Below are 21,165 nucleotides of genomic sequence, written 5' to 3'. Positions count from 1 at the left end.
AAATATATATTACCTGTCTCACTGTAAATAATTAGTGTATTTTTCTTTTATTGTCATTTATTTTTCCTATTAAGTCCACTGGACTAATCGAGATGTAAAAACACTTCAGAGTTATACAGAAGTGCAAAAGAAAAACTTTCGTCAATTCATTGTTTGACACAGAAAAAAAGGTGCAAAATTATTTATGATCACTTCCAACACGAATGCATTCAGTATTTACTACGACAGACCCATGACATACACATCTGATGACCTCAAGTCAACTTTGCTTAGTGTACCTAAAGATTGCTCACCTGGTCTTTGAGTCTGTGAGTTTCACATGAAGCAAGCCAGGTGAAAATTAGTCTTAACATTTAATATTGTTTTTCTTTTCTTTTTTAATTTTGTAAAGAAATAAATGAAAGCCCCTTTATAGCTACTCTCTACTAATGAAAAGGGGATGTATCAGTCACATAAGATTTTATTTTATCCATTGTGTGGAGCCCTTACAAAAAGGACAAAGGGCCACATGTGGACTTAGAGCCACAGGTTGCAGACCCCATGGTTATGCATTTTTTATGTTTACCATAAAACATGAATAAAACTTGAAAAAGTGGTTTGGAAAAATTGCACAATTGCATTTCAATTGGACTGTAGATCTCTGTGAAGTTTACATTTTTCGTTGACATCTCGGCTAATAATTATAAATTAAATTTCTTCCAGTCCACTTAGATCTCATCCATAGTAAAATAAAATCCACACGAGCAGTTGGCAGTACTTTTTTAGCAGACATGAAGCATGCTCTGTAATGATTTGGGGTTGCATTTGAGGAAGTGGTGCTAGGGGCCCAGTAGGCATTAATGAATCCCAAGCATACTAACAAACCTTGTGAGCATACAGATGACAGGGTATATATACAAACTGTACTATATACATATACACGGTGTACTGTATATATCTCTCTAAATATACTGCGTGTGTGTGTATGTGGAGAGAGAGAAAGAGCAGCGGTGTACACTGAAAACCGGGCTCCGAAGGGGAAGGGGCGACCGCTGTGCGCATGCTCAGACTGCGCTCCCTGTCTTATTAATTTTTAATGGAAAATGGCTGCTTTTCTTATCCAAACCTCTGGAGCAGGGAAATAAAAACTCGTCTGACTGACACCATCTCGACTCCTGTTAATCCCCACTGAAATAAATCCGCGGCGTTGTGGCCCCACGTCATCTGACCGATGTCCTGCTCTCCGAAAAGATTTGGGCAAATGGATGGACCCAGGCTTTAAAGGGATGAAAGATCATTTTTCTATTTAACCCTTTCTGCTCCGAGATCTGCGAACAATCGAGGTACAGTCACCTCCGTGGAGGGTTTTTATTGTCGCTGCTTTTTCATAAATCAAACGCGTGGTGGCTTCATCTGGTAACGGTTGCATTAAATCCTTTGTTAAAGGCATTTGTGTCTTTTAATAACTACATTCAGCCCAAAACGAAGGTACTGTAACGTTACACTGGAGCAAAGTGACACGGGGAGCAGGAGGTTTTTGTCTCCTGGACGCAAGGCTGCGGATTCCCACCCTGTGCGTGTTTTTGTGAATGAGTAATACTACAAACAGTGTGGTGTGTATGAAGTGCTCAAGTCCACTCCTCCCTGTTTCCCCCTGGTCCTCCCTGTCCAGGAGACAGGACAGCAACCAGACACAGCATCAGTTAAAGTATTTATAGTCTCATGTGCTGACATGATGTCAAGGTTCCATTTTAAACGGGTTATTAAACTTCATTTGGCGGCTAATGCGTTAATTAGTGTCACCTTCTGATGCTAGAGCAATGTTGTAAACAAATTAAACAGTTTTTAATACACCAACCACCATGAGTACTCTAATTGGTCCATGATTCCCTTAATGGGTTCCTATATTAACGAACATCTTGGTTTTGTTTAGACAGTAGATGTGATTGATGTACTACACTGTACAGAGCAACCTGTCCGTGTTTAGAACTGTACACTCCAAACAACTGTGCATTTTAACAAACCGTGAATGTTGATATGTCGTCGATAATTTTTTTATCAACAATTCAGACACCAACTGAATTTTACAACATCAGTTATCAATAATAATAACATAATATTACATGCAGTGAATGTACACAACCATAAAGTATTTTAAATGTACATCCATTCATGTTTATTTTTAATTGTAAAAAAATGGTTTATTAACATACTGGTTTTCAATTCCCAGCAGACAATGATGCGCCAGGTGACAAGCAGCGACTTCTGCATCAATAGCAGACCGTCATGTCTGGCTGAGGACAGCCACCACCCATCTGCTCACTTTGACCTCTGCACCTCCCAGTCCAACAAGTTCTACCCACCGCCTCCTCCAACAACGCTTCAGATGACACTGACGCCCATGGCCTTACCCAGCCAGAGCCACAAGTCCTTAGCGTGCCAAAGACAGGAAGTGCATGGCGTTGACCCACGAACACCTGCGAAACTAGCAGGCATTAAGAGCAACGACCAAGCGCAGAGCGATCCCAAGAAGAAGAGCAAGGCCACTGGTAAGTCAGGGAGACGTGGGCGTCCGTTAGGAACCACAAAGCTGGCTGGATACAGAACCAGCACGGGGCGACCCCTGGGCACGACTCGAGCTGCTGGTTTTAAGACGAGCCCAGGGAGACCTCTGGGTACAACCAGAGCAGCGGGATACAAGGTGAGTCCAGGGCGACCTCCTGGCAGCATCAAAGGCTTGTCTCGCCTCAACAAACTAGCCTACGGTAGCACCTGCAGCGGAGCGGCTTTCCCATATCCACTGCCACCACATAAAGAAATTCTCTGTGAACCTTCCTGCAAAGAGAAGACAACAAACGAGTAGTCATGATCCTCCAGATGTGGAATAGGAGATGCATGTGTGACTGTAATCCTTTTCCAGTCTCCTGAGAGGAGATGCTTTTCTATGATTCGTGTTGGTGTCATCTGTGTGCCTGCCACCTGATATAATACTGTTACATTTTCAGAGCTACTGCTGGAGGACTGTAGCCTGTGGCAGTGTGAACTCCTCGCTGCTCTGTTGTCTTTAGGGTGAAATAGAAATACAGTATGTATCATTTTTATTGTCCTTGTCTTTTTAATTTGTCATTTCACCATCAACACATATTATTTTACCAGTTAAAGCCTTTTCCTCAAGAAAACGTCAAGGATTATTAGCAACTGTCCAATGGATATAAAAGAAAACCCTTCATAATCTACATTTACACAATGGAAAAAAGCAACATCCTGTCCCTTTACAAGAAAATGTCTAAAAAAAGAAAGTTTAAAAAACATTCCCAGTGTTTTGTTTGACAAAAATCATTTTAAGATCCAGAAAAATCCATCATATTCACAGCAACTCACGTGAAATCTCAGAAAATTTATTGTTAAAATATTTACCATCTTGTACTGCAGTTCACATCATACTGTATGTCTTATCTTTGTCCATGCACATTTGTTTGGCTTTCCCCATCAAAGTGTGATGGTTTTGGTATTACTTATGTATTTTGGACACTGATCCAGAAAGTGAAGACATTTGTTGAATTTGGTGCAATAATCTGTCACGTCTATTGCTGTGTGGGATCTTTGATACTATCATTATTTTTTTTTTATTATTGTTGTATTTTGATACTGGTGTAACAAGGCCTTTAATTGCTTGTTTTATTGACATATGTGTAGTGTTCATAGCGGTAACTTAAATATCACACGTAAAAACACTTACCAAAGAACAATTTGTTATCTCATTTAAAATGTGTGCTGTTTGATTTGGGAAAGTATTTAATCATCCAAGGGAATAACCTGAGCATGAAAACACCTGTATGAAACTTTTAAAAAAAATCAAGCACCTAGAAACCAATGTAACATAAAAAGTAAAATTATTGTTTGAATTGTTTTGAAAAGCAGGCTCATATATGACTACATGTGTAATGTTTAGCTTATTGTTTCTTCTTCATGTTTGAATGATATGTTGCATTTAATATCACAGTTGAATTGAATTGACCCTTTGACCACATCTATAATGTTGTCCCTTTTTCTCAATCTCAAGAAAATTATCCTGAAAAAGATCTTGAACTGGTTTGAAATGTAATGAGGTCATAAATATTTAACACTAATTAACTAGAACTAAGTATGGACCAGTTTAAAGTGATTTAATCCTCCTGAAGGAACAAGATGTGTTATGGATCTTACATTTCAATGATTTACCCTATGGAAAATTAGCATTTCATATGTACAAAACCTACACAACATTTAGGAATTTAGATCCTAATTATATCTGAAAACACATTATCATTTAGTTTCAGTTAATTCATAAGTTTGAGGAGAATATAATTTTCATGGAGCAGTGGGTGATGTGGAAACATATGGACAAATAAGTCTTAAGGACATTTCCTAACCTTAGACTGATAAAAAAATCCTAAAATACTTTACCTGTGATAAGAGCAGAAGTCTTGGATGCTCATGTACATGCATCTAGATATGTGAAGTAATAATGTAGGCTGTAAGTGTGATTAGATAGATCTCCATCAGGCAGAAGATATATATTTGTCATGGTCATCCAAACTTTAATTTTTCTTGGTTTATCATATTATATTAGAACGGTGGTCTTTTGCAATGTTCACAGTCTTAGATGAATTGATGAAATTACATTGTGATACTGACTGGTGTGGTTATTAGCATGTTAGGTGAAACCTCAAAGCACTCAAGGTCTTTTACTTTTTCTTTAGAAAAAAAAAAACACAAAACAAACAAATGTGTGAACAAGCATGTAAGACTGTTTTTGTTGTTAAAGATATTTATTTCCTTGTTATTTAAAAGACTGGCATTTTAAATTAATAGGGTTAACCATTTTATAATTTGTAGAATGAAAAAAGACTCAGTTGGGGATGTTAAGTTTAGCTTTTAAAATCTCAAATCAGCACTTACACAACGCACAGATGTCACAGACTGTATTGTTTGGACTTTGAAACAGTTTTTGTGTTAAACATCTTCACCATTAAACTGATATGGTCTGTTGTCTGTAGATAATATTTGGGAAAAAAGGTATTACCTCACATTTTAAGTGTTTTGGGGATGTGAATACCAGTTATTCAAAAGGTAAAGCCTGTAAAGTTTGTACAATTCTTATTTTATTCTTGCATGATTGTCGTGGAATGTGTAAATCTTGTGTTATAAATCTGAAAGTAAAGCAGTCTTTTCTCGGATGAGTTTCCTTTGCAGTTATTGATCTAAAATATTTTGTTTTAATTTCCTGTTTTATTTTTCTTTCTGTTGTAGTGTCTTGCTTACTGTTCTTAAATCAGTTTCTAGTTTAAATAAAAAATAAGTGCACAACAACACAATAATAATAACAATAATAATAATACTGTAATTATAATAATTGTAATTCTTCTTGTTATTATAATTATAATTAGTGTTATTATAAAAGAACAACTATCTTATATTTTTATGTAAACGTTTTTACGGCGAACGAAACGCTTTTTGGCCCGGAAATTACGCATTATTTTAACAGTCCGAGGTTTAAAGTAGTCCGGACCGCAACAAGCGAAAATATTGGTTCCAATAAGTCGGACGTACCTAACGTTCCATTATGTCGTAAAAAAACCCGTTTATTTAACGCGTAACGTTTACAAACATGACTAGGCTCTTGAATATGCTGTATGCATCGTATATAGTATTAAATATTCTGAGTTATTCAGTTGTTTTGTCAGCGACGGCACAAGGTAAGAGACAAGCCGCTAGCTTTTTGCTACACGAAGCTAAAAACGTACTGAGACAAAAATTTAATGGCATTTATTTAAACAAAATGTATTAAACGTGCTAAAAGGTTCACATCCCAAACTGCAAATTGAATAAGGAAATTCTGGAAACTCGTATACTGACAGCACAGAACATATACACACAACAGCACTATTATAAAAACGTATTTTGATCGTGAATACAGTTATGGATCACATCCATGTACCGTTTGTTCCACATCTATTATTCTTATAGTATTAAATAGTTGCGATGTGTATAGGTATTCAGTCACACTGTCACATTTACGTTTTGTGATCTTTGAGTTTTTTAAGTTGCAGGACAGATTTTACTCGCGGACCAGACATTAAACTGTGTTTTTAGTAACTGTAGTCTATGTACATATCTTAAATTCTGATTACAAATTTACAGAGAATAATGAACAACTGGATTTGATGACGTCAGAGGATGCTGCTTCTGACATGGAGAACAGCTCAATGATTGTGGAGTTGGGAAAGCCGGAGACGCCTCCAAAAAGGCAGTTTAAGACAGCCGAGATTGCAGATGCTGTGATGGCCACTGAAACCCCCATCGATCAATCTGACATTGAATCTCTGTTACCGAAAAATATGAAGGAGTACCATACAGGCTTTACTCCACCCTGTGATGAAATCTCTGACCAGTGTGCTTCATCTGCCAACGATGCTAAACAAGAGACAAACGCTGAACCCTCACAGCAGGTATTGTATAAAATATACCAAGGGAACAAACAAAACATATACACCTACTTAAAAGTTGAACTAAGAGTGATGCACATTATGTGCACATTTTTATCATTCTAAGCAGCATTTCTGAAATGTCCCCATGCAGGTTACATTGGATATAGTGCATGCAGCCACAGAGGAGCAGAACACCACAGAAATTGCCAAGACGTACAAGGTGAACTGTGACAAGAGGAACATCACAGGAATGGACACTTTCACTGTGCTTGTCCTCAATACCTCACAGGTATTCAAGCTGCTCTTTGAGTCAGGTGTAACATAATAGTAGACATAGTAAAAGTTATTAAAGTGTCTTCATTGTATTGTTTATTTCTTAACTTGACCCTTAATTTCTCAGGACCTGATGGAATTCCTCAATGCAAACAGCACTGAATGCTCTGTGGTGTTGTTCTTCACGGCATGGTGCCAGTTCTCAGCCAGCCTCGCACCTCACTTTAATGCCCTGCCCCGGGTTTTTCCCAGCATGCACTTCTTGGCACTTGATGCCTCTCAACACAGCAGGTACATTGTTGTAAATAGTTCAACATTTAAAATTCAATGCACATGTTGTGACTGTTTTATGTCAATGTTCTATATGACAAGCATTTTCAGAATTAATTATATCTCTCTTAAAAAAACTAACATTGTTTTGTTTTTTGTGCGGCTCTATCTAAATCTCCAGCCTCTCCACAAGATTTGGGACTGTAGCGGTGCCCAACATACTTCTTTTCCAGGGGGCTAAACCCATGGCACGCTTCAACCACACTGACAGAACACTGGAGACATTCACCTCTTTCATTTCCAACCAGACAGGTGCAAACACAAAGAAAATGGTGTGAAATCCCCAATGAGAAATTTTAGTTTGTTTTCCCTAAGAGATTCTGTCTGTTCCAGGTTTTGAAGCTAGCTCTGACAGAAATGTGACAGACGCAGACCACCAGGGCCCCCTCTCCAGTGTCCCAGTGAAGGGCATCGACTGGCTGCTGGTCTTCTCAGTCCTCTTCATCACAGGCTTCACTTTTTATGCTATTTTGCGGACGGACAGCATCAGATGGTTAATACCTGGACAAGAACATGAGCATCAGGAGTAGAAATGAACTTATCACCACACAGCAAATCATGGGATGTAAATTATTTTAACTGTTTGATTTCCTTTGTGGTTTATTACAAGTTGTAAAACTAATAATTTGAACATGATTTTATTTGCAATAAAACATACAACAATTACTGTTTTTTTTTACAATTTGTTTGTTTTTAATTAGTGTTTTGCATTTAATATTTGCATATCTCCTTTTGTAAATTATTACTGTAAGATATTTTAATAATATTTAATGTGAATGTTTTGACAAAAAAAAATACAATTTGTAGTAATTTTACTGGTCTGCAACCTGTGGCTCCTGAGCCCAATGTGGCTCTTTAGCCTCTTTGCTCAGATCAGATCAGTTTTATAAGTAGATAGCAGAAATGACAGGGCTGTAAGTTTATTTATTTTTACAAAAGTTTAAATTATACATTTTAATACACTAGACTTTGGCCACTGTCTGTATATAGCAGAAAAAAAGAGGGACATATAACCAAAAGAACGTCATATTTAAAGTCATACAACAAGTGGGCAGTTTGAAAATAAGGATATGTGACTTCAGGGTGCTTTTTCTTCAGGCAGTAAGGTGGACAGCTATAGAGGGGTGCGCGTCCACTCAGAGAACAGAGGTGACAGCTGTGAAGTGAAGTGAAGAAGGCTGGCGGACAAAGCGCTGCTTATGTTCAGGTTAATGTTTACACTTGGCTCGGGCAGGATCTTGTCCAGCTACAGGCCGCATATGCCCGGGCTGAGCAGTCTGCTGCTCCTGTCTCCGACCTCCAGGAATCACTTGTCTAAAATGGTGAGAGTCGTAGCCACAGTCTTTAAAAATCCTCTCAACGTTTGCACTAAGATTTAGCGGGAGTTGCAGTCTCATTTAAATCCCTCGGTTGTTTAGTGTTTGGGAGAACGCCTTCGCCAAACACGTTACAAACAATTCCAAATTATAAATGTCCACGTGCCCCTGTGATCTACCATGGGTTTAGGCAACATTTGTCTCTAAAGAACACTCTAGTTCGGCCTGATGTTTTATTAATTTGTATTTATAAATTTACAGCTCAAGGTTTTCTGTTGTCCTATGTCCCACAAGGCATATATCCAATTCCAATGTCCGCCTTAGACAGTTTACTGTCAACACAAAAGCGGATTATTGAATGTGAGTGAGTTGTCATTTTTAGTTTCTACTCGTTTTGAGCGTTTACATGTTTCCAAAAGTAAAAGTAAAAGTTGCCTCAAATATAACAGTAAACAAATTCCTATCATCAAACGTGGGTTTTAAAGAATTTATTCATCTAGTTTAAAAACATTGGCACTTTTGAATTACAGTAAAACATTTGGAAAAGTAAATCCTTGTATTCGCATTCAGTCATTATTTGTGCTAGGCTGCCACCCTGTGGAAACAGTGGCAACAACAATCAGGCTTTCTTTAGCAATCTCACTATAGTATAATAAAATATTATTATATAAATATAATATTAAAATAATATATATAGCCTTACAGAATATTCCTAGTTTTTTTAAGACTTAGAAGATTTTTTAATTTATAGAATATAGTAATACCTTGGCGTTCACTGAAAGTGATGAAAATTATTTTTTTTGTCACTGTCTTAAGTCTTCAGATTCCCACTGGCTTTCTCCTGCAGAGCGGGAGGAGAAGGTGATGGAGCTAAGGTCCACTGGCTGGATGGAGGTGGAGGACCGTGATGCCATCTTCAAAGAGCTCCACTTTAAATCATTTAATCAGGTGTGTGTGCACACATATACACTTTAAATTAATTACATTAATAGAGTCAATTTTTCCCCCTTTAAACTGAAATAAGAATTAATTTGCAGTGTATTTTAGTGTAATATTAGCACATATTAGTTTATTATAATTGTGTTTTACAGTGTCTAACACTTTAATTTCGGTTGTGCATGGTCATAGAAATCAATTCCCTTAACTTAAAAGAAAAATATAATACAAAGGTAAAAGGTGTGGAATTTAAAATAGTAAACGCATTGTTTTTTTTTATTTCTGGTACTACTGTGTAATCCTTTTAACAAATGTAGTATTTTCATACGATATGGATCTCCACTTTACAGCTGCAGTCACCCTGTGTCTTCTGCCATTATTTCCTATTATAGCTGTGTCTGATCTCTTTATAAACAACATATTTATGTTCTTCATCAAAGACTCTCTTTTTAGTCATGGACAAAAATAAATCCTGCAGAAACCAAACAAAAGCAGTGAAAGCAGCTTCTACACCTGCAACCAATCAGGTGCATTTGTGTGTTTCCGATGTTTAGCGAACTCACCATGCGTCTGGTGGTCTGTGCTCAGATCTCCGTTTAAAAAAAAAAAACCCACAGCCAAAACACAACCCTCCCCTTACCCCCCGCCCCAAGGACCACAACGGATCACAGAAATAGACAGATTTCCACCACTGCACAAATCTTTTTAAACACAGGTTACACTGTACCAGCTGTGTGGGATAACAAACTAGACATTGACTAAGTCCTTATTGTCCCCAGGGGGAAATTCATTACCACAGCATAGTGCTTGAGTTTGATGGACATGAAACACACACTCTAACAAGTATATATCCACAGCACAGAGTAAACACTGATAAGACGCCATTCACTTTTTTTCCCAGACAGATCTGTTGTTCAGGGCAGCAATGGCAGATGGAGAAGTTTTTCCTTTTTTCCGGACGTACAGTGACACCAGTAGATTCTCTGCTCTTTGTGTTTTTTACATTTCATCCTCCAATAGTGGTCTCTAACCCTAACCTGTTCTCTTGCACATGGACTCTAAGCTCCACCTCTATGATTCACCTGGAGAATTAGGATATAAAAAACAAAGAGATTGGCAAAAACGTTTTAAACTGAGGACCAGTGTCTCATAGGGCCTTTCGTTACGCTTTGAGATTACCCATCAACTAATGACTCAGTGGCAAAGTGGGACACTAAACTGTAAGACAAGGACCCGTTTAAAGCAGAAATTTCAAGATTTCAAGATTTAAATTTGTGCTTTGAAAAAGTTACTTTGCCCCTTGTAGACATGGATCAATGCATGTATGAAATCTTTAGGAAATAACAGTAGAGGTCTGGCTCTGTAATGGTTTCGGGCTGTGTTTCAGCCAGTGTCTTCTATTATCAGATAGAACTACAGCACATTTCTTGTTTGGTTTGTGTGAAGACAATAAAATACTTTTGTGTAATGTCTTTTATTTTACAAATGTTATTGTTAGCATATTTTGTATTATCTGTAAGAATTGGTTTTTCCTCAGATAATGAAAACCTGGAAATTAAGTGTTTGGAAAATATCAGCATATCAGCAAAAAGTTAATATCGGACACCCGTAGTACGAACCCTTCATGGTTGATTGTTTTTCTAACACTTCTCTGGATTACAAAGAACTGTGTTTTGGCTGAGCGCCGCTGTACTACAGCAAAGTAAACTGCATCATCTCAAGGCCACTTAGTGGACTTCGTCTAATCCTGTCATTAGTTGTTTTAGCCCCAAAGTTAGTCTGTTTTTACACTTCCACATGTTTGATGTGGATTGGTGAGGGCTGACCTCCCCCATCTGCTCCTCCTGGCTCCGAGGACTCTCCTCTTACCCCGACACGTCGGGCTGCATTACGCTGAGAAACGCCAGGCGGCCAGTTGGCAGCAATTGGGGTTTCGATCAGAATGATTTCTTTCACAAACAATCAGATTGGTTAAAATGTTTCATCTGGTCTACAAACCACTAACAACCTCATCATTCCTTCTGGTGGATGTGCTTCGCCTCTCTGTTCCTGCCTTGTTCATGTTGCCACTCTCCTCTTTTCCTCACCCCTTCTCTCTCTGTCTTTGTCTGTCTCTCATTCCCATGCTGTGCTCCATGTTATTGGGGGATGAGCTCACGTTGTTCCAATTTTACATGCTGGCAACTCTCCCCGTGGGTCTCCCCATCCTCCTTCACCCTCTTTTTATTCCATCTCCAGCCAAACCTCTGCAATTCTCCAATGGATTTTTGCAAACTTTCTTGCTGGAAGGATGAGAAGTGGAGATGAAAAGCAGCATTCTGGCTGATTTCAATTCGCCACTTATCAGCCAGCCCTGATCTGGAGGAAATTAGATCCCCCAGAGTTTATATTAAGAATAACAAGTGATTGCTCTTTGAACTGAAGCACTACCTCATGTGCTCTGCAGGGGGTGTTATAACGGCATCAACGACACTAAGTCTGCAGCCACAGTCAGTGAATGGACTAATGCATCAGAGCCACTCGTATCTACATATATAGGCATAAAGAGACAATATGGATCTATTCAGGATGTTAATAAAAGGCTCTTCTGTGCATGTATCTTTGTGCTCCTTAAAAAAAAAACTACAGGCCCTAATATTGTTCATGCATCACGTTTTACGTCACCAGTGTTTAGAGTCGATCGTCTGCTTTACATTTCAGCGGATGAAGTGGAAACAGTCCGGTGAAATGGATAGATGCAGTTTGTGCAGGAGAGGCGAGCTGTGAACGCTCAGCTGTTGTGCGATGTTAGCTGATGTTGACAACGATGACATTCCATCTTTCCCCACAAGGCCCAAGAGCGGCATATGTGGTGGAAAGAAATGTCAGTTTGTCGTTTTTTTTTGCGTCCGTTTTTCAGAATCACGAGACCTGGTTCGTCTGCGTCAGAGTTTCCTAACTTAGTTTATATGACGGGTTTCAGACTGAAGGGAAAATAGTTTGTTTGTTTTAGAAATCGCTGTTGAAATAACGTATACGTCATAATTCAGAGTTCTTTCATTAACACACGTACTACTACTGTCCACGTGAGATCTGGCTCCATCGCCACCTTTGACGACTCCATTGTTTTGGTTGAGCAGCAGTTGGTGGTGGTGGTGGTGGTGGTGTTGGGGCGGGGGTACTGTAGTGTATGTGTGTGAATGCTGTGGGTGCTCAGAGGATAATGTTCCATTGTATGTAACTATAGAAACATATTTTCACCCTCATCATTTTTTTTTGGTCCCAGTGTGTAGAGCGGCTCGGTTGTACGGTTCTCACCCGAATCCGGCTAAATCCTAACTTTGACCCATGATGAAGGAACGAGTTTGTGTGTTTTGTCTTTTCACTGCTCTGCTTTACACAGTGAGAGTTAAACTTTTCCTGCAGATGTGAGATGCTCTGAGCGCTCATGTTTACACGGCATTCGAGAAGAATACATTTGCTGAAATCTCCTTTTGTAGATTGGACTATTTCTGACCTGTTCACTGCTACTGCCTCAAAACTCCACTGATTGATGTTAAAATCTCTGGAATTCTTTTAGATCATCACCAATCAGTAACAACAGAAATAACATTCCTTTGGTGCAATTCCCCCACTGTGCTGCAAACAATAAAAATATCAAAAATTATTTTCATAAATTCAACATTTCTTTAGCAGGTAGAGAAATGTGTAAGAAGAACCACAGCAATTGATACAGCGAGTAAATGATAACAAAAACTACCTTAAATTAGAAAGGATATCAAAAAGTTAGTTTAGGCTTAATCCAGAAAATGTTAATGGATAAAAGATTGTATACAACAGAAAAAAAAAAGTTGTACACATTTGGTCCAGCCACGTACCATGGGCCCTGGGGCCAGACTTTAGACATGTCCTCTCCATCACATATAAATAAGGCAATGAGTAATTTAAACCCTTTCTGTCTCCAGCTTTTCTTTTTCACAAACTCAATGCAACTGTTGTTTAAATATGTCTCTGAAATATTTGTTGTAAAAGATGTACAACAGCTCGAGACAAAACCATCACAAGGCATGACCAAAAACTCCCAGGTAAACCCACTGGACTGTCCGTCCATCCCATGTAAAAGACCTTTTTTTTGTGGGCCTCTACAGCTATAGTGCAAGAATTTCCACGGCTTTTCTTGAAGACTTAGATCCTGTTTTCCCACCTTGGCAACTGGAATGCATCAAATGACATAATTTTCTGTGACCAGTTGCCAACTTACAATTTAGATGGAACACAGGGTAATGCATGGGTGTAGTCAGGCAACTTGTTTTGAAGTTGAACCGCAAAATTCCAGTAACCAGACAGCTTTCCAATACTGCACCAAAAATAAAACGCTGATTAGAAATATGCTGCGGACTTTCAGTTAAAATACAAGCCGTTGAAAAAGTCGCGGCACTGTCAAGTACACGGCTGGGGCAGCTGGTTGTTGTGGTTTTGTTAGAGGAATTTTCTTTCCCACATTTTTGCAGTGTAAAAGCAATGAGCTGCTGGTTACACTCGCCTCTTCTTAAAGTCCAGTTACTTTAACAGCACACAGGTCTGGACTGCAGGCAGACCAGTCATCACGTGCACGTTTTTAATTTTCTGGATGAGGACAAGCTGAAAAATCCATGTGATCTTGTCAAAATAACCGGCGTGAAGCCGTGAGGTGATAAAATAATCTGGCTTCGGTTTCCAGGGTAAGCTAGGAGGGCACTGCAGTCTACGTTAGCATGACAGGACAGTCTTTATGTGACTGGGAGATGACGTGTTTGAACATTAGTTTCTACACGATGTGAGGCAGCTAATGAGTGTTAGCAGCATAGCAGCGCATCTATCAGCGCTGTCACATGAGAGCCGCTCTCTGCTCGTCTCCTGCACGGATGTTAATTTGAGAAGATTAATGCCACTGATGCTGCACATGCCACAGCTCTCCACTACACGATCAGCCTCAGTGCTTGGCAGCCTGGCTGCATAATTAGTTGCTATTTGTTTAAAGTTTGGTGTGAACTTGGCATGGTCATCCAGCTGGAAGCTTGTGAAGAGTTATTTGTGTAAGAAGCGAAATGAGACGTAAGGAGTGCGGTCGTCACCATCGTCGACACCAACGCTGCTGTCGAGTGATTCACAGTGTTCCTAAAGGAGAGGGAAGGTTTCCAGCAGGCTGACGCTGCAGCGGTGATGATGGACCTCACAGTGCAATCATTGGCAAGAGTGGAGTCTGTCTTTATTCCTGCACAAGTGTGTGTCTGCACATATTTGTGTGTAGTGACGAATGGCTTTGCATTTTTGTGTGTTTGTCCACACTTCGGTTCATGCGTGTCTGTCTCTTATAGTAGGCACAATCTGCATGCACTTAGTCCTGGCAGAAGCAGAGCAGGCGTTCGTAAGCCCCCGGACGGTGCGGCGGTGGAAAACCGATCTGTAAATAACAGACACATGTGTTTGAAACTGAGTCCTGTATTCCAGCCCATGGCCGCAACGAGAGCGCGAGCACCACTCCGCTCCAACGTCAAGTCGTCTCATCCAGTGTTGTATGACAATCATGGCGTAATAGCACCCAAATGACTCCTCAGTTTCGCTGGCATGGGGAGAGAGGAGAGAGTGGGGGTCTGCCTTTGGGTGTTTCTGATTATTTGAGATGAGGGGCCTGTGTAACGTCAAGTCAAATTATTTTAGTCTGACAGCTACAGCTCGCTGGGCCGGTCTGGCTGGCGAACTGGTCGAGTGGCTGTTTGGAAGGACGAGGAGCTGAGCGGCTGGTTGACACGTTGACTTGAGAAGTGTAATACAAACAGTGTAAACAAAGCACTCTGTGAATGAGAGTCCTTGACCTCTGTTGACATACGACCTCAGCTGGGACTTGGCCATCGGTTTCATTTTCCTGTTTGGCCGTACAGGGTGTTGAGGTGACCTGTGGGTGTCAGAGAGGGAGAGCGCCACCACTGGGCCAGCATTGTTTCCAGCTACTCTGCTTACTGCCCCCGAGGGACATCCACCTGCAAGGAGACACTGATGTAGGTCGCAGTTTTACATTCAACTCCATTTCTCTTGTAGTAGGAGATTACTGCTCTCCTGGCCATTTTCATTCGAGACATAAAAGTAGTTCTTCAGGGTTCAAGTCGCATGAAACAGAAGAGCTCATCTTCTGTTTCATACCGGCGACATTGTTCACTGTCATTCTTAAAAATAAAAAAACCCTTTGCTCAGTCCAAGTGTCCTTATATTTTGTCACATTTTGGATTGAGATTATAAACTTTGGTCTTGGGTTGGATTACTGTTTTTTTTTTTCACAATTCTTCGGTCAAATGAGAAACACACAGGTGTCATTACTAATTCAACATTTGTTATTGGTCATTGATGAGGTTCATCATGCTCCAGTTGGCTTTGAGTGGAAAATATACTGCTTGGATTAAAAACTGAATTGACCAATTATATTGCTTCAGACAGAAAGCCCCGTCTCCTGCCAAGTGTTTCAAACCAGTTCCACAGATGTGACTCCATATGTTCGCAGTTACAGAGCAGATATAATGTCAGTGAATCTACAAGTGTTATTCTGATCATTTGTGCTTCAGAATTGTGTGACCCAGAGAGAAGGACACCCATTATTCACACACACACACACACACACACACACACCGACCAAGGACAGGAGTAACTGATCCTCCTGGCAGTGAGTCAAATAATGATTGCTCTTTTTATGCCTGTTTGCTTTTCTTTTGTGCAACACAACTCCTTAGTTAAGAAATTCTTTATTATGTACTTCCCTGAAATTATCTGAAAATGTTTCATAAGAACTAACAGTAATGAGCAACATCCTCAGAGTTGATCCTGTCCGTCCCCCTAAATCCTTATGATGCCAACAACCATACTGCCTATGGCAGTATGGTTGTTGAACAATGAATCCCCTAGGGGGCAGCCCTTTGCTGCCTTTGGTCTCACAACCAATTTGTGTCACATCTCTTTTCATACGTTTTTTTTTTTTGTGAGATCACATTTCCTCTTCTTTTGTGTTCCTTGTTGGTTGGTTGCACCATATTTCTGAAAACAGCCTAATGCTGCTGTTAAGCTACATCGCTATCGTACATTGATGAGGAAAATAATCGGTGACAACGCCATAGCCAAAATGAAGCTGACTCCAGCGGAGATAGCTAACGAGTTTAGCACTTTGACCTGAGGTGTTAAATGCTACAATAATGTAATAAAGTGAGCCCCACCTAGCAGGTTGTTTATCATTAGAGGAGTCTGAAACATTGTCGACAATATTAAAGTATAGTAGGCTTAACGTACAGTACGTGTACCCTGATGTCTCCTGGTGGTTACGTGGATAATTGCGAGCTCTCTGTAACAGAAACTGTTTTTTCCACATGAATAGTTTGTATAATAGACTGCGAGCTCACACAGGAACACAGCCTTTCTCTACCCAACATACATGAGCCATTAAATGTTCACACGGAATCCCTTTACCTGTCAGTCACTGCTCCTCAGCAGTGTATTTAGTCCTGAAAATGAGGGGTGGGAGGTAAGAGGGAGCTGGGGGGAGGGCATGTGTGGACAACACCTGACATGACAGGCTGCTTAACCGTCTCCATTAGAGCCAATGAGAGCTGAGAGAAAGCAGACTGCCTTAGTCTGCAAATTGGTGCCAGTGGGGTCAAGTTGCAGGAATATGCCAATTACTTAAATTGATCAGGAGACGGTTTTTCCTTGATAACCAATTTGATCAAGCCCACGATCGTGTTACAGGCGCTGCGTTGGGCACCCAACAGGACGTCTCGGAAAATGGTTGCAATGCACTAAAAAGGCTCAGCGCAATTTCCTCTGTGAGAGTCATTTCTGTGTTGTCATGTCAGGTGGTGGATGGAGCTGCAGCCTGCGGATTGTAAACAATGGACTTTCAGTTGATTTAATTAGGCAGGGGGGAAGTATTTAGGGGCTTAATTGAGATTGCACTGGGAAATTGCTCAGAAATAGGCCTACCTGATTTTTTTTTTTTACCCCGTCTCCTCACAGTGGGCGTGCCGAGGGATTTCACTCTTCTCTCTGTAGATAATTAGAATAACCGTAATCACTCTGGGGAAGACCCGTAATTGTAGAGGGCCACGTGTACGCCAGGCCTGAAATATGAAGTGTGTGTGTGTGAGTGTCTGTTTGTGCAGAATCTCTGCTTGTAATGTGGAAGTATGCACACATGGCATTCAGGACAGCTTCAGCACAGGTTTGAGTCTCAGCCTCAGATGGCAGTGTTGCTCCTTTGGTCATGTCAGAAAGTATCTGTGAGTGTGAACGTCTGTGTGTCTTTTGTTGTTCCTTTCATCTGTTTTTTTTTTTTGTCTGTAAGTCTAAGAAATAGTCGGTTATTGGTCAATATGGTCTGGATCCACTGTCTATAATTTACTGTGAATGACTGTTTTGGTCAAAAGGTTTTGACACTGATGTTCTAATTCAAATGATTTAAATTTTCTTTTTCAAACGTGAAGCCACGTTTCAAGTGCATATTTAAAAAAAAGTTGTTTGAAGCTTTACAGCAGGTTCTGATGTCTGTAAAAGATTGTGATTTGTTCGCTTTGTTTAAATCATTTTTGGGATTTTTTTTTTTTTAAATCTAGGGGTTCAGTGTCGACTGTGACGTGATGATGTGTAAACAGTCCAGGGTGGACCTGACACCAGGGTTTGGTTCCAGCTCTAAGTGTTAGTAGAAGTGGTAGAAAATGAAGAATGTTTCAAATAGAAAACCTAAAAATTGCAAAATGTAAAAAAAAAAAAAAAAAGTGAAAAACAAAAATGAACAGGAACCTTGACCTACATTTGGTGAAGTGAGACTCACAGCTTTGATTTGCATCTTTCTCAATGGTCTTGCCTTTTTCTCATGTCTTACAATTAGTTGATTTGATGACCTAAACCACATGATAACCCCAAAGCGATTATTAGTGTTAACGTTTCCGCCCTGCTGTATCCATAACTGCGTTCATCTCTGTCAGTGACTGCATGGCTGCGTTGTCAACTTGTTTTGCACTGGTACTGAAAATATTTTCTCTTTTTTTTAATCGTTTCTTTTACAGCTCTCTGTAGTTTTAAGTGTGAAAATATTCTGCTTATATTATAAACAGTAACTATAAACTGATGTTTGTCAATGTAAATGTTACGCTGACAGCAAGCGTCCAGAATACTGTTCCATTGACTGGTTATTATTCTTGTATTCCACACCAGGCCTTTGGCTTCATGTCCCGAGTGGCTCTGCAGGCAGAGAAGATGAACCACCACCCAGAATGGTTTAATGTTTATAATAAGGTAAAGGTTACAGAGCTTCAATTGTTTAGCACCTGTAAGACTTAGTCAAAAAGTTCTAAGACAGACCGATTTACAAAAACAATTAATTTAAATCGAAATACTTTTGCAAGTAGTGTTTCCATCTTATAATTCTGAATGTATCGCAGACGAGGTCACAACCTGCCTTTTCACCTTATCCATGGTCCGAAATGTTGTTTTAGTTTTAGAAAAAGAAAAGTACAGACAGACAGCCGCACACACACTTCATCTGTGTGGGAAACAAAGTGATGTCCGATGCGACAAAAACCCTGTCCTTGAAAGTCTCTGGGCATTAGCTGGCAGCCACTGAGTTAGTGTGCGGTGGATCGGGCCGCTCCTCCTGGAATGCTGCTCCTAAGCCACTCTTTATTAAACTGTGGTTGCTGTACAGCAGGGCCACAGGTCTCTGGGCCTCACAACACTGTTCCCCAAAGATACTTATGAGCAAATCCCACAATGACTTTGGGTTTAGTTAGAACAAAGCTAACACCATGTTTACCTGACGGCCACTGATATTCTCTTATCTTTCCTGCCGTCGTCAATATACAAATATTGACTATTTTCATTTAGGGCAGGGTTAGCCAGCATTAGCTGAGTCGAGCTTCTGTGTGTTTAGCCCCAAACATCGCTGCACTACGTCAGGCATGTCCAAATGGTGGTACTGGGCCTGGTCAAAGCACAGAGACAGGTGTTGTGTGGCCGGTGAGAATATGTTTATCTTTTGATGAACTGTTTATGTTTTTGGTGAATAGAAGACAAAGTTCTATAGATCTTTTTACATGGCATCAACAGCAGAGGAGAAGAACAGAAAAAACAAATATAATATATAATATAATAATAGACACATCTTCCTTAAACACTTAGTTACAGTTACTTAGGTACTTTGTACATTGAAAGAATATAGGAAAGGTATTTTTTTAATGACTTAACATTCAACATCTGGTATCTTAGTAATAATAATAATAATAAAACAACTACTACTAATAATAATATTATTAATAATAATGATAATAGTAATAATGTATAGCAGTGAATACTGACGTCATCAGTCAGTGTATCTGATTCAATGAAAACCTGAATTCATTGAGGTATTTTTTGCCATGGTTTTCTCACAGGTCCAGATTACACTGACCACACATGATTGTGGAGGACTGTCAAAAAGGGATGTCAAGATGGCCAAGTTTATTGACAACATTTCTCTCTCTGTTATAGAGTAATTGTTCTTCTGTTTTTTTTTTTTCATTTTCATCAAACCTTTGTAATTCCACTGTATCCATCTCAGCATCTGTCTTAAATACAGTTAATAAGAAAAAGAAATAAGGTTTATTGTCTTCTCTTACTGTGTTTGCAGCATATTTTCCTTAGGAATAAAACGTGAGGCATCAGTGTAAAACTAAAAGTTTTTTTTATTTACATCAGCAGTGGGTCTTCTCTACGGAGGTCATCATATCGGATCAGCTTGTTTTTACAGTAATCTGCAGTAGACAAATGATGTCACGTAGCACGTGTTCTCCACCATATCTGCATAGGAAACAAATGTTGAAGTGAGACAGCTCACCACTCCATCCTTAGGTAATAATACCTTTACGTCTTTGTAGAAACCCTGTCGCTGCTTGACTCTGGCACGTTGCACTTGACTGTGTGTGTGTGTGTGTCACAGTGTGGTTTTTCTATGTTCAGCAGTGTTTGTTTTCACACATGGGATTAGAAGGTGTGTAACGCCTGTGTTCCACACTTGCCAATGATCCAGACTGGGTTACTTTCTGTTAGTTCTACTCCAGACCACATGTTCTTCTAAGGCCGTGAGAGGGGCCAAGTGAGTTTCGGGGGACGGTGGATGGGTGCGTAGAGGGTGGGATCAATAGGTCAGTAGGAAGAGGATTTCATTTCCTGATTGGTGAGAGGATGAGTCAGACAGGACTGCTGTACATTCTTGACATGGTGCCCATTAGTTGGACTTTATTAATGGCACTAACGCCGTCATGTTGGCAAGGTAAATATGAAACCACTCCATAGTGTAGAGATGTCTCCAAGTACTGGGCAGTACCCAGATGACTAGCAAAATAATAAGTAATAATAAGGTCTAATGTTTCAAAAATTCTTCTTCTGACAATAGTACACCATTTAAAAATGCAGCATGCATTCATTTCCTTTTTGAGCATGTGTGCTGTTGGATGTGTGTCTTGTTGCCCTTTGTCTGTATTTTCTCTTTTCTCCCCAAAGTGGTTGCAGAGGGTCTGGATGGAAGGCCAGGATCAGCCTACAGCTACGCCTTAACTGGTTGATTTTGGTTTATTCTGTGTTCAGAATGGTTTAAACCCATTTGCTGAAATAGGTCGACATAAGGCAATAAAGTTCTCACCACCGGTTGGTGCATGTCCACCTGACCTCAAGTCATATTCTCGTAATAGCATTAAAGGTGAATCCTCTGTAGTTGATGGATATTTTATTATATATTTATGATTTTTCATGATTAAAAGTCCAAGTTAAAAAATGGCAGAACTTTTAAGAAAGTTCTGTGTGGCCCTGTTCCTCTTCCATACTACATCACG

General features: G+C 39.7%; 3 protein-coding genes across 4 annotated transcripts; all 3 read left to right on the top strand.

Annotated features, from left to right (window-relative positions):
* Positions 1–170: 170 nt before the first annotated feature.
* On the top strand, positions 171–5,198 carry c19h5orf24 (chromosome 19 C5orf24 homolog). 2 transcript variants are annotated; one of them, XM_008332442.3, is made up of 2 exons: positions 171–1,322; positions 2,213–5,198. In XM_008332442.3, exon 2 carries the CDS (start codon positions 2,216–2,218, stop codon positions 2,840–2,842), a length of 627 nt encoding a protein of 208 aa, XP_008330664.1. In that variant the 5' UTR covers positions 171–1,322; positions 2,213–2,215; the 3' UTR covers positions 2,843–5,198. The 2 variants fall into 2 exon arrangements, with proteins under 2 accessions (XP_008330664.1, XP_008330663.1); XM_008332441.3 differs by having other exon boundaries at positions 2,210–5,198.
* A 316-nt stretch (positions 5,199–5,514) lies between these two features.
* On the top strand, positions 5,515–7,720 carry txndc15 (thioredoxin domain containing 15). The gene is made up of 6 exons (XM_008332440.3): positions 5,515–5,717; positions 6,163–6,470; positions 6,601–6,738; positions 6,850–7,013; positions 7,174–7,304; positions 7,386–7,720. Exons 1-6 carry the CDS (start codon positions 5,630–5,632, stop codon positions 7,580–7,582), a joined length of 1,026 nt encoding a protein of 341 aa, XP_008330662.1. The 5' UTR covers positions 5,515–5,629; the 3' UTR covers positions 7,583–7,720.
* Positions 7,721–8,159: 439 nt separating this feature from the next.
* LOC103394942 (pterin-4-alpha-carbinolamine dehydratase 2) lies at positions 8,160–19,930 on the top strand. The gene is made up of 4 exons (XM_008332438.3): positions 8,160–8,374; positions 9,185–9,316; positions 18,515–18,595; positions 19,729–19,930. The coding sequence occupies exons 1-4, from the start codon at positions 8,252–8,254 to the stop codon at positions 19,828–19,830; spliced, it is 438 nt and encodes a 145-aa protein (XP_008330660.1). The 5' UTR covers positions 8,160–8,251; the 3' UTR covers positions 19,831–19,930.
* Positions 19,931–21,165: the final 1,235 nt, after the last annotated feature.

The sequence above is a fragment of the Cynoglossus semilaevis genome, chromosome 19 (genome assembly GCF_000523025.1).
Source record: "Cynoglossus semilaevis isolate Cse_v1.0 chromosome 19, Cse_v1.0, whole genome shotgun sequence".
NCBI lineage: Eukaryota > Metazoa > Chordata > Actinopteri > Pleuronectiformes > Cynoglossidae > Cynoglossus > Cynoglossus semilaevis.
This window is presented reverse-complemented; position numbering and strand designations above follow the sequence as displayed.